This window comes from Echinops telfairi, unplaced genomic scaffold (assembly GCF_000313985.2).
Source record: "Echinops telfairi isolate 266 unplaced genomic scaffold, ASM31398v2 ScPeMD7_21;HRSCAF=78, whole genome shotgun sequence".
Lineage (NCBI taxonomy): Eukaryota > Metazoa > Chordata > Mammalia > Afrosoricida > Tenrecidae > Echinops > Echinops telfairi.
In genome coordinates, this window is record NW_022103918.1 from 8,056,143 (window position 1) to 8,069,547 (window position 13,405).

General features: G+C 43.9%; 1 protein-coding gene across 1 annotated transcript in view; it reads right to left on the minus strand.

Annotated features, from left to right (window-relative positions):
- Positions 1 to 12,020, minus strand: part of LDHB (lactate dehydrogenase B) — a 28,271-nt gene extending 16,251 nt beyond the window's left edge. The window contains exons 1-3 of the mRNA XM_045288409.1: positions 11,913 to 12,020; positions 8,968 to 9,102; positions 2 to 81 (exon numbers count right to left, since the gene is read on the minus strand). Coding sequence (XP_045144344.1) covers positions 2 to 81; positions 8,968 to 9,096 — 209 coding nt within the window. The 5' untranslated portion in view covers positions 9,097 to 9,102; positions 11,913 to 12,020. The remainder of the gene's footprint in view (position 1; positions 82 to 8,967; positions 9,103 to 11,912) is intronic.
- Between the last annotated feature and the right edge of the window lie 1,385 nt (positions 12,021 to 13,405).

Here is a 13,405-nt window from a genome sequence, read left to right on the forward strand (position 1 = left end):
GCTCCCATGCTGCAGATCCATCATTTCTCCTTTGAGTTTATCTTCCAAAACATCCACAAGGGCCAGTTCATCAGCCAGGGACTTTAAACACAAAAACAGGTGTTAGGACACTAAACCATTTTAAATGCTGCTCCACACAATCTATTTTAATGTCTTTTTAAAAGGGGTTATATACATCGAACGTCTACAAACTTCAGTGTGCTCATTTGACAATATAGGTCCTTCAGAGATGAGCTGCTAATATTTATGACACCAATTTTTCAGATTTCATAGGACTCAATGAGAACAAACTATGCTTTTATAAGTAGACAAGATTCTTTTCAAAACCACATTAATTCAACAGCATTCCATGGTGCAGAAATTTTTACATTAATGAGAGAGGGTTGAAGAAACCACACTGGGAAGGCTTGCCCATCCCATCCCTAAGGTACCCTCTCATTGAAGGGGCCTGAGAGAAGAGATTGGTTTAAATCCCCAAGGGTTCAAGTTCACTTGAGAGTAGGAATCAGAGCCCAGGGTAGAGCTTGCAATCTTCAACATGCTCTGGATCAACCTCTACACCTTTGTCAGGACCAGGAGCATCTCATGGACAGGCGAGGGCCTGACTGGTAAACTTTCCACATGCCACCAGTCTGGGATTGAGTCTGTAATACTTGTTTTATACTTCGACTGTCATTCTCTGCCCCACACCCAAAATAAAAACACTATCCAAATAAATTATCTACTTAAGCTTGATGGAGCATTAGTATTTTCAGAATCTCCAACATGAATCGTGGGAGGGAAAGCCAAAACTGTGGCTTCTCCTTGCAGTATTCGTGTGTGCTTCTGCAAGTCCTTGATCTTTTCTTCTTATTAAAACGAGGGGGCTAAGAGAGATGGACCTACTCAAACTCCCAGCTTTGAAATTCAGTGATCTTATGGAAGTCCTGGACTGCCCAACTCTTTACAAAATGGCCACCCTTCCTTGAGCCTTGGGTTTTCACTGCTTTTAGGGCTAACAAAATAATCAACAGAATAGAGTAGATGAGAAGAAACATAGTATCAAAACTGGAGCACCCTTAACATCCAAATCTCTTTCTAAGGGCAGTCTTATGAGCGATCAGCTACACAGATGAACGATATTGTTAGGGAAGAAAAGCAGAGATCGGGGGTTCAGGAAGCACTTGAAGCCCACGCAGCACAGCCTAGAGCAGACTAAGGAGACTTGCCAGGAGAAGAGCAAGAAGCAGAGGGGAAGGTGGGACAGCCAATGAGGAAACGTGACCTACTTTAACACGCCAGCTACGGCAGGTCTTGCTTCCTGAAGGGGGCGGGCAGATTTGAGATGAGCTGCCACAGGCTTGCTTGCAAGAGCTCCTCTAAGATGAAAGTTTGCCTCTGACTAGAGGTTGTGGGTCCTAAGCAACGGACTTAAAAGTGAACTTCTGAAAGGACCATCTTGCGAGTGAACTATTGCTTTCACACAATGGCATTAGCGGGGTATCTGTTTGACGTATAACAGCCTTTGATGCTTTTCCAATATATGCCTTAATAGCCATAGAGTGCTGTCAAGGTACTGAGCACCAGGAATGTCATTCTTATTTTAGTCACATCACATGCATGGTGCTGAAATCCACAGAGCAAAATAATGTAGGTAGGGCTTAGGTGGGAAAGGATGTCCCAGTAACTCAGATCCTGTCTCTTTACTTCAGTGGGTGTAGAGAATTGGCTGAGAAATGTGTATTCAGTTGGTAAGGAAGGAAGCGATCCAATATAAAACAAAAAACAAAAAAAACTTGGAGCGCTGAATTTAGCTGCAGTTGCACTAATAAAGAATATAGAAGGCACATGACTGCGTACTGATGCTACCGCGTTCCCATCTTCCAAGGCCTGTGAATTCGCAAGTTGCATATTTTGTTAGGCTCTAAATATAATTCAATGGTTTGAAGCCATAACGGCAGGCATCTTATTCTTGATTCCAAGTGAGCAAAGGCAGTTAGAAGGCAGACTAAACCCTTGTTTAACACATTACAAAAGTGCCTTTTGGTATGACGTTTAACGTGCACTCGATATAGCTAAGAAGGAGCCCTGGTGGCAAAGTGGTTACATCTTGGGCTGTGATCCACAAAGTCAGCAGTTCAAAACTACCAGGCTGCTCCTCGGGAGCGGTGGGGCACCTACTCCCATAAACAGTCTCGGGAACCCACAGGGCAGTTCGGTGTTGTCCGACAGTCACTATGAGTCAGGGTTGACTCCAGGGCAAGGGGTCTGGTTTTGTTTGTTTTTTTTAAGATATAGCTATAGTTTTGGCTTCCTATTCCTCTTGGCTAATAAATTACTGACATTTATACCTTGATATCGATGGCTGCATTTTATCTTGAAGTGCATATATTCATTTACAGAAGAGAAGTATAACACTTTGAAGTAATTAAGCCGCCAAGCATCATTTATTCAAGAGTCCCATACTCAAAAATGCCACTTTGAACTTATTATTATTAAATATAATTGGGGCTTGTTTCTGAGCTTTCAATTTCTTCTAATAATCTGTCTAGATTCTTATACAAATACAAAATTCTTAATTAAGTCTAACTTTCATGTCAAGTTCTCGCCTGCAGAAACTACTTTACAGGGTGTCTATAATTACAACATGCCGCATAAGAGCATTCTTATGCCAAGTTCGTATCACAAGAGCTTGACACCGGGCCCAAAGACACATGGACGCGGGGGCTTTATTCACTGGCATGGAATATTTGCACAACTAGGACAATATGGTGACATCACTCTTCAGACTTTTTTCCCTAGGTTGTTACAATGTAGGCTTTGAGCAGTACCCACTGCCTTCAAGTGGAGTCTCACTCATAGTCACCCTCACGAGAAATTAGAACTGCCCCCTAGAACTTCTGAGGCTATAATCTTTGCAAACAGAAAGTCTCATCTTTCTTCTGTGGAACACCTGGTGGCCTTGAACTTCTGACTTTGCTGTAAACAGCCCAACACATAACCCGGTGTGCCACTAGGGCTCCTTACTGTGAACGGTAGTAGAGCAGAAGTCATATTGGATGGTAGAAACCATGACCAAGCAACAGCTATGATCAATGCCCATCAAACATCGATGCAGTTTATTAGTATTATTAAAGGGATTCACTTATTTCGTACATATTTATTGTTCAATATGCCAAATACTAGTTAGGATTCTATTGCTGGCCCTGACCTCATCAGATACAGTGGGATTAAGGAACCAGATGAGGATGGCTTCAAGCAAAGTACTGCAGGGGGATGTGTGAGTTAGGAGTAAGACAGATGATAATGGAAGGCCTGTCTGAAAAGTGGTGACCTTTTGGTAAGGCCTGAATGACAGAGACCAACTCTGTGAAAATCCAGGGGAAAACACGCCAGTCAAAAGGAAAAGTAGGTAAAGGGTTTTAAGTGAAGTAAACACGTTTGATTTTTTGGAGAAAAGGGGAACATGGTAAAAGTTGACGTTCCATTGCTTGTGAAATTACATTGCTTTGGATGCGGCCTCCTGGAGTTGTGGGCTCTATTGCCCTGACCGAGGGAAGGCAGGGAATGATATGGGAGATGCACATGGAAACGACTCCGACCAGTCGGGGAGCTTCTGCGATTACAAATGCTCGCTATGATTACTGCGTGGGGGGGCTGGGGAGGGGGGGCGAGGAGCAGAAGTAAGGGACTGAGTCTTCTTCAAAATGGCAGGATCGAGCCTCACATGCCTTCAAGAGCCTGGATAAAACATATGTCTTCTCAACGTTACCTCTAACGAGTCCTGTCATAACTTGTTTTCTGAGAGCAATGTCTGCCCTCGAAAAGCGAGACTAGCTACAGACATGAAACGCCATTTCGATCACTCATTATTGGTGTGATCTTGACCAAATCACAAAACCCACGTGTCTTTTTTCAACAGTGGTACAGGGAGGCCACGATGCCTCTTCCCCCGATAACTTTCAGGGGAAATAACGTGGTCAGACACAAACGCCTGGCAGCAAGCAGTGACTGCTAGCTTTCTGGGTGCTGCAAGCAGCACGGAAGGTGGAAAGGTGGTCAGTGAAAGCCCACCTAGACCCACCCCAGCACAAAGGCCTAGCACGCAACACCTGCAAAATCACCCCCCGAAAACCCCACGGAGCACACTTCTGCTCAGACACACGTGGAGGCGACTAACTTGGCAACTGTGTTTTTTTGTTATTTTTAAACCGAGTAGGTGTTGAATCCTACCAACTAATAATAACAATTTACAAGTATTTTAGTCTTTATCTATTAAAACACGCCTTAGACATTTTTCATCAGTACAATGGTCTAATACAATAGCCGTTCCTTCTTGCATTGTTTTCGGATTCAAAAACATTATTAATCTGGTACACTCCCACAGTGCCACGTGATAAGAAGGAAGGTCGGTCCCCCTGGGAACACAATCACAGGCTGCCTCTGAAGGTGCCCTGCTGTCCGCAGCAGGGTATGGCCTCTCGGCACTTGGGTTGGGCCTAAGCATTCCACAACTTCAGATGCAGACTCAGCTACCTTATTCACTGGAGCAACTTTTACTTCCACGATCAAAAGGACAACACTTTCCCAAATCACGATAACTCAGCCATCATAGTCTGTATTTGGAGATGAGCAGGAAGAAAACTCTCTAGTTAGCTGCTTAAAGGTGCTTTTTTAAAAAAATCGTTTTATTGGGGGCTCATACGACTCTTACCAGTCCATCCATACATCAATTGTGTAAAGCGCATTTGTACATTCATTGCCTTCATCATTCTCAAAACATTTGCTCCCCCCACTTAAGCCCCCGGCATCAGGTCCTCCTTTTTTCCCCCTCCCTCGCCGCTCCCCCCTCCCTCGCCGCTCCTCCCTCCCTCATGAGCCCTTGATAATTCACAAATTATTATTTTGTCATATCTTGCCATGTCCGACATCTCCCTTCACCCACTTTTCTGTTGTCTGTCCCCCAGGGAGGAGGTCACATATAGTTCCTTGTAATCGGTTCCCTCCTTCCTACCCACTCTCCCTCTACCCTCCCAGTATCGCCACTCACACCACTGGTCCTGAATCCCGGTGGGTTCGTGGTGAGCTGTAGGGTTAACTGCAAGGTCAGCAGTTTGCAACCCTCAGTCATCCTTGGAAGACAAGGCTTTCTACTCCCTTAAATGTCACCTCAAAAATCCACAGGGCTAGTTCTACTCTGCGACAAAACTGAATTGAGGGCAGTGCGTTTTAAATACTAGCCTAGAACTCTAATACAGGTACACTATGGAAATATTGCACGTCTAGTTCCAAGTCCCTATAATAATGCAAGTATCACCATTCAGTGAGACACATAACTTTTTTGGTTCCCAAAGTACACATAAAAATTATGTTTACAGTCTACTGTAATCTATTAAATGTACAACAGCCTTATGAAAAAGTTTAAAATATCATTAAGAATGACCAAAACGGGACACCAAACCAAAAATACCAAAACGAAACCCATTGCCATGGAGTCTGTGCCACCCCCTGGGGGGCCTAGAAGGCCGAGGAGCACTCTAGTCCCTGTGAGTGCCAGGACGGCAGCCCTCTGCAGGACAGCCCGCCCTTTTCCTGACCAGCAGCCCACAGTTCCAAACTGCAGACCTTATGCACCGCAACCCAGTGCCTACCGGCGACCACCAGCGCCCAGATACAAAATGAGCACCTCCGACTGGAAAAGGGCACCCATCCACTTGCTTGGCGCTGGGTTGCCACAAGCCTTCAGTTGGAAAGTTTTTTTTAAAGGGCACAATGATCTGTGAAGAGCAATAAAGCAAAGTGCAATCCAAAAAGTATGCTTGTAATAATAAAACTGCAGGGCACTAGGGTTTGCAGATGCTATGGATGACAGGTGAAGCCCAAAATCCATCTGTGGTGTCCACATGTGGATTAAGACTCCAGTGAATCACCTTAGAGCAGAGTTGAGGGATGTGAATAGCCTTGTTTCAGAGAGGATTGCAATGTCAATTATAGCAGACACAGGTAAAAATTTAATGTTATCATTTGATCTCCCTTTGGGCCCATTTTAGGGTCGTTTCAGTTTAATGTAAATAAAAATGAAAGGGAAATAAATAGATGTGGATGAAGCCTCTGGTGAATCCCTCTGACCATGGACCAGGGATGTGAACAGCCTTGCTATCGTGCAGAATGTACTGGAAAGTAGACTACAGCAGATGCAGTTGGGTTAAAATGTAGCACATTCCTCATCAGGTGATCTCCCTCGATTATAAATTTGCTTTAGTTTTTAATATTTTCTGCTATCCTTTTGATTGAGATTTTTACCTGTTTTACTTTGTTATTAGTTTTTTTTTAAAAGATGTTTTTCCTGTATATGAAATCCAGGATAAGTAAATGTATAAAGAGTAAGTGGATTCATGATTCCTTGGGAGGATGGCAGGGGAGGTTGGGGGGACACGGGGGACTAGTAACAAGGAGTGCAAGAATGAAGAACATGTTCTAATATTGATTGTGGTGAAAATTGTGCAACTCTTTTTGATGTGAGTGAACTACTGGGTTTTATAATATGTGAATTATGTGCCAATAAAACTGATAATAAAAAAAGGAGTTCAGAGCTCTGGGTTCAAAATATTACCCCCAGCTATGTGACTGTGTTACTCAATCTCATTAAGCCTCAGTTACCTGACCTGAAAAGACTGTGTCAACCCCTGATCTCTTAGGTTGTCATTTAAAATGAAGCATTTTATTTTAAAAACACTGGATATGGCTAGCATTCAATAAAAGAAAGAAAGAAATGTGAGCTGGAGCAAGCTTTGTGTTTATCAGTGTGAAGCATCAAATTGTGATTATTTTAATCCCCTGCAGTTTGGAAGGCAGGTATCCCAAAGCTGGGGTATCTAGTCCATTAAAACTAAATAGAAGAAATGCAAAAGAAGAAAATGGTTTGTTGTTGTTGTTTCTGGTGTACACTCCATGTATGAATTGGTTTTTTTTGCAAACTATTTCTCAGTGAAGATTCAGAATTTGTTCCTTTAGAATTAACTTTGCAAACAGAAATATGCTCGGCTGGGAGTTCTCCAGGCTGCCTTCACAAGTGACACAAAGGGGCAGTGTGCTCCACTGAATCAGGGCAGCCGGCTCCTACAGTGAGGCAGCCATCAGAAAGAACAAGGACCCTACTCAGTGAAGCGAACAAGAAAAGGGTTTCTTTCCTCAAAAGTCCTGGTGGACTAGCATTAGTTAGAACCATAAGAAGTAGACATAAGCTATGGCAAACGTCTGCAGAGGTACATACGGCAAATATGTGAATAGTCTTGAAAAGTGGACGGCGATGCAGGTGCCAGCATTACCTTTCCTGCTGCAGGTAGCTGTGCTGTGAGTAGGTAAGGGCGTGGTTTATATGCTGGAAAATCTGGGGGAAGGTATAGGCAAAGTTTATGTTTTTCACTATTCTTGCAAATCCTCTCTGCCTAAAAGTTTCAAAGTAAAATTATTGGGTCAAAGTTTGAGGTATAACAGAGGATAGCTCCAGGGGGGAAAAAGCCCGCTCATAGATTGCTTATTCATTACAGGAGGTGGAAGGACCTACTACACAATGGAGAAAGCACCCTAATTGGTAGATGAATTAAATACCACCTATCGGAGCTGAACATTTTGTCTCCATATGTGATGCACCAATGATATGAAATCACCTAGTTGTATGTATTTCTACATCAACCTAATCATAATGAAACATCAAAAACTAAAAAAAGGATACTGTATTCCTCAAAAGGGCCAATGACATGAGAAACAAATGTTGAACAACAACATCTGCTTAGAAAATAAAGACATGAAAAGTATGTACAGTGAACCCTCGCCACTTCGCGCTTTGACCTCCGCGGCTTCACTCTATCGCGGTTTTTGCGTAACAGCGCATGCTCTGTCATTACTGCCACTGATTGGCTCATACTGTACACGCTTCTGTCTGCATCGCTACGTATCGGAGCTACGTATCAGATGCAGTTTTGCTTTTGTACAGTGTACTGTAATTGTTTGCGATTTTTAAGAAATTTTATCTAAGCCCTATGATGGCTCCTAAACGAGCTGCTTCTTCTAAGCCTTCTGACAATAAAAATAAGCGCCAGAGGAAGATGCTCACCATCCAGGAAAAGGTAATATTTTTGGATATGATCAAAGATGGCAAGAAACTCGTGGAGGTTGCACGCCATTTCGACTTGAATGAGTTTTCCGTTCGCTCCATCCGTTGTACTTCATAATATAATAAATAATAAATGATAATTGTAACATCCAAAATGTTTTACTGCATTTTCCCTTTTTCGTTTAATAAATTGGGTAATACGAGTGTAATGGTGACTAAAGGGTGTTTTTTCATGTCCTCTATGCTCTAACTACGAAAATATTTGATTTACAAATAAGGAACCCTACTTCGCGGAATTTCATTTATCACAGTAGGGTCTAGAACCGATTAACCGCGATAAACGAGGGTTCACTGTAGACTACATGATCTTGAATTGGGGGTGAAAACAGCCAAAAAGGACATCAGTGGAATCAACAGAGAACTTTGTGACTGGAGAATGGATCCTGGACTGGATCCTGGATAGGAGGACACCTTGGGTGGTGCAAACCACAAGGGCAGAAGTTCAGTTACACCCAGAGGCACCCCAGAAAAAGGCTGGTGATCTGCTTCCAAAAAAACCAGTCACTGAAAACCCTCTGGAGCACAGCGCTACTCTGCCACTCACAGAGATGCTGTGAGTCTGAACTGACTGGATGACAACTGGTATGTATGAGATCACAATATTGTATCCCGAGCACAGTAACACTATTTTGGTTACATAATAGAATATCATCGTATCATGCACAACTATTTCAAGGAGAAGTATAACAATGTCTGCAGCTTATTTCAAATGACCCAGAAAAAAAAAGTTTTATAAGAGAGGATAAAATCTAAAGGGCCTAAATAGGCGATTCACACATGCTGAAATGGTCCTTATTAGATGTTGTCCTTACCTTTCCCAGAATGCTGATGGCACATGCCATACCCACTTGTCCAACCCCGACCACAGTGATCTTATTGTTAGGAACCAGGGCCTCTTCTTCTGCAACCGGTGCAATCAGCTTGTTCTTAAGAGTTGCCATCCTGAACTGCAAAAATAAAATGACTTTTTCTTAAAAGGTTACAACTGCAATTTGGGAACGAAAGGAATTTACACTAAGCCTGGTGATATTCTACCATACAGGATATACACTAAAAAAAAAAAAAGAAGAAAATCACCTAATTTAAGAGGGGATTCAATTAAGGTTAAAAATCTCTGTGAAGTTCATTAAAATATGAGCTATGTGTTTCTTACAATTTCATATTTAATAGGTTATAACTACTTTGTCCTTGGCTGTTCACCTATTGGATAAAAGACAGAAATGTTTCCATTTAAATCAGCTGACTCCCAACCTCCCCCACGCCTGGTTTCCAATATGGATTTTAACTGTAACTATGTAAACTAAGTTTCATATGTAAGCTGATCTAAAAGAACAATGTAGTGGTCAGTTAGATGTAGTTTCTATGACTAACACTTCTACTGTTTATTAGTATGCTAGAAAGACATTGACTGGTTCGTCTTCTCTAACGTTCACTTACAAGGTGCCATTGTTTCCTCTACATAGAACTTGTGCCTAATAAGTGTAATGAAAATAAAATGATGATTATTATGACTATACAGTCTTTTAAAAATTACTCTCAATTATTTTCAGTGCATCTTGGAAGCTTATCAGAAGATAGGCAGGTGTTTAATACAATGTTTTCCCTTGAGGGGGTCACATTAGGAAAACGTTAGTCTTTGAATCCCTTTCTTTGCAACCGTCAAAAGTAAAACTTTAGTTTAAAAAACCAAAACAACTATAACCAATTGGAAAGCACCCCATACAGTAATCAATACCAAATCTACTGTGCCATCAGCTAATCAGGTGCATCTTCTCAGTAACTAAAAGAAATGGCAAAGGTATTGAGTTTCAATGATCAATTCCATGTCAATGCAGTATCCAAAAATACTGACTAGTCTTGTTAAACAGAGAGGATAATGATATTAAATAGGTTTTTCTTTGATTAAGAATCAATGGCTTACATTGCAATTAACAATATATTAATTAAATGATAACTAAGAATCACTGCTTAACATTACAACGAGCATTTTACCTACTTCTGATGCTAACAATTGTGAAGCCACTTTATACTTTCCAAGAGTGTCTTGCTTTTTGGTTTTGTTTTGGGTTCTAACCTGCAATAACTAGGCAACAAAAGCTGGGTTCGTAATTGTATAAGCTAAGTAAGAATTCCTATGGCTTGGAGGTTGGAAAAATTGCACGACTTTGTATAACAGCTATTTTGCAATAGCTATTTCTGCCCTACCACTCACCCCCAACACAATTTCATCTCAGTCTGTAGGGACTAGATTTCCAGGAGAGTAACAAAATAATTTTGCTTAGGGAGCATATTTCGTTTTCTTTGTGGATGCTACAGTAAAAAGAAACACACAAGGTTGTGCAACTTTCTCCAAATAGATGACCTTGCAGTGAAATTCACATATGACCTGCATCCCGAGCAGAATCTATGGAAAGAATGCTGCAGCTTCTCTTACTGAGGAGATGTGTGTAGTAGCTTCTTTCCATTCAAGGTTATTTGGTATGGTTCAAATAGCCCTAGTATTACAGGGGACTCAAAGCAACAGTCCAGAGATAATTGCTATGTAAATATAGACTAGCTGTTCAGAAAGACCTTTGGGATGAATTTTGGGGATTTTTAGAAATTTATTTTTCAAGAGTCTAGACAATACCAATTTTCCTTCATATCTTTTTTAAGGGGGGCGAGAAGTGCTATTTTCTGTTTTTATTAGGAGGCATAAGAATTTCGAAGAAAATAGTGTGCTACAGTGCTAAGGCGGGGCTGGTGGCTGTAAGGTACACGACTGACAAGCAGTGTGCTAACAATCTTGGTCTTTTATACACTCCCCGCCACCCTATATGGATAAACCATTAGAAATTAAGCAGCGTCCTCAACTCAGAAATAAAGATCATCTTTGCAGGATATGTCAGGTCTTAACGTTTTAAAACACCCATGCTTTGTCACATAATTCCTCCACCCAGGCCAGTGCCAGCTTTCTCCTCCGCATCCCCTCCCAGTACCAACGGCAGCTCTCGAAGTTCGCCGCCCACAGCCACCTCTGCCTCCGGGCGCGAGCACGCGGAGTAGGCAAGTCCCGGGGGAGGTTGCAGCCAGCGCCGCATCTCCGCGAGAAGGTCTTTGGGGAAATATTGGGCCTCTTTACCCGGCGCTGGCAAAGTAAACAAGGCGGCCGCCGAGGCGGATCGAGACGCGAGGCCCTGAAGGAGCAGCCTCAGCTTCAGGAGGGGCCGTGTCTGTAGCCGAGGAGCCTGGGGAGGGAGGGGGAGGGGGAGGGCACGACGAGCCCGGTACATCAGCCGGCGCGTTGCCTTCATCCCGCAACCGCTGAGGGCATTTGTCCCCCACCGAGGTCAATTTCAAACCCCGGGTTCACGTCCGCCAGACTTCAAAGGAGCACCTCCTTCCCTCTCGGGTCCCTGGCTCTTTGGGCGCGTGTCCCGGCCGTGGCCACGAGGCACTGGTGATGGAAGTGGCCGCCATGAACCGTCAAGGACATGTAGGGCCCGGGTTTAGCCGCGGATGCAACAAGTTTCTCTCCGAGAGCACACCCGCCTGAGACGAGGCCCGGGGAGACGGTGCAAGGTCAGGGGCCCACCCCGTGCCTGCGCCCCACCTCCCGCGCCGGGCGGCCGAGTCAGGACCCGAGTGGATGCCCAAGGCTAACGCGGGGAAGCGGAGAACACATGCCAGTTTGGGTCCCTCCCGGGTCTTGCAGCACAAGGCCTCCCTGCACATCCCACCCTGAGTCTTGAACTCAGGGTTCAGGGTGGGTACCTACCAAGAGAGGGAAGTCGCTCGAGGCAGCAAGGCGAGGGGAGCGAGGACCAGAAGTGGGCTGGCAGCTGCGTCTGTGTCCTCCGGCGCAGGATCTGCAGAGAGAGAGGAGGAGGCGGGGCCGCACACTCTCCTCAGCCTCTTAGGTTTCTTTATTGTGATTGGAAACCCGAGCACGGCCTACCCCTCCCCTTGGCTCGTTCAATCCCCTTCAAGGACGTGGGCTCAAGTGTGTGAGCGCCCTCCCTGCACGCAGAGAAAGAGGTCACCTTGTGGCCAGGACAGGCCTCTCTCTCTCTGCTGGCCTTCCTCTTTACAGGCCCTTCCGCGACTCTGAACCGGAACATCTCCCACTCTTCTGAACTTCGAGCTCTTGTTGGAATATATTTAAAACAATTGGAAATGCATTTCTGTTTTGCCTTCTATTTCATCCTTAGAGTACCAATCTTTTCTCTAGACCATCCGTGATGTGTTTCCCAGACATCACACTGTAGTACTTGTGCACCTTGCTATTTCTTTTCTTTTCTTTCCTTTTTTAATACAACTAGTTATCGGAGTCCTGGTGGCTGCTGAATTACGCTTTGGGTTGTGTATTGGAGCCTAAACTCAGAGCACCTGGTTTACAGAAAGCTCTGGCTAACAGCTAAGGATCCTCCGTGGTAGTGCGGCTACGCCTTGTGCTGCAAGGTCACCAATTCCAACCCAGCCACTCAGTGAGAGAAAGAAGAGGCTTTCTACTCCCGTCAAGAGTTAGTCTCAGAAACTCAGAGAGGCAGTTCTAGCCCGTCCTATAGGATCACTGTGAGTCCGCAGGGACTGGATAGCACTGAGGGTGAATGTAATGGATACCAGTGAAAGCCCAAATCCATTTGCAGAGCCCTCAAGGTAGATTAACCCTCTGCTGAATTCCTTCTGACCATTAACCAAGGAAGAGAATCTTGCCCCCAGGAAGAGTGCATTGGAAAATAGATGGCCTCCAGCCAATCCAAGCATGGACAGTCTCAGTTAACTAAGGACTTGCCTGGTGTGTCCTTGATGGGGATCATTGGGCTCAGGGTTGCATAGTCATGAGTCATGTCCCATTAGTAGTGCACAGGTGGTCTTGGTAGGAAGGCCCAGGACCACACCAGCAAGCTCTCCTGTCTAACATAATGTATGTGCTCCATCTTGATTCTCTTCCTACTTCTGGTAGGCCCACCTGAGATTGTGATGTATTGATATGTCACCAGTCATGATTTTGTGACAATTTCCTTTATTCTCCATCTCCTATTTAAGTGGCTGTCTGATTTTGAATCCTTGGGCTCCATTTTGACCTTGTTCTAATGCTCTCCTGCATCCAGATGCAGGATTTGTCTTTGTCATGTTTAAGACCTCATACATGTTTTCTTGAAATGATGTTTGAGATTAGGGGGTTCTAAGAGCTGCTTACCCCAAGATCAGCAGCTCTAACTCACAGCCTCTCTAGGACAGAAAGCTGAGACTTTCTGCTGCAATAAA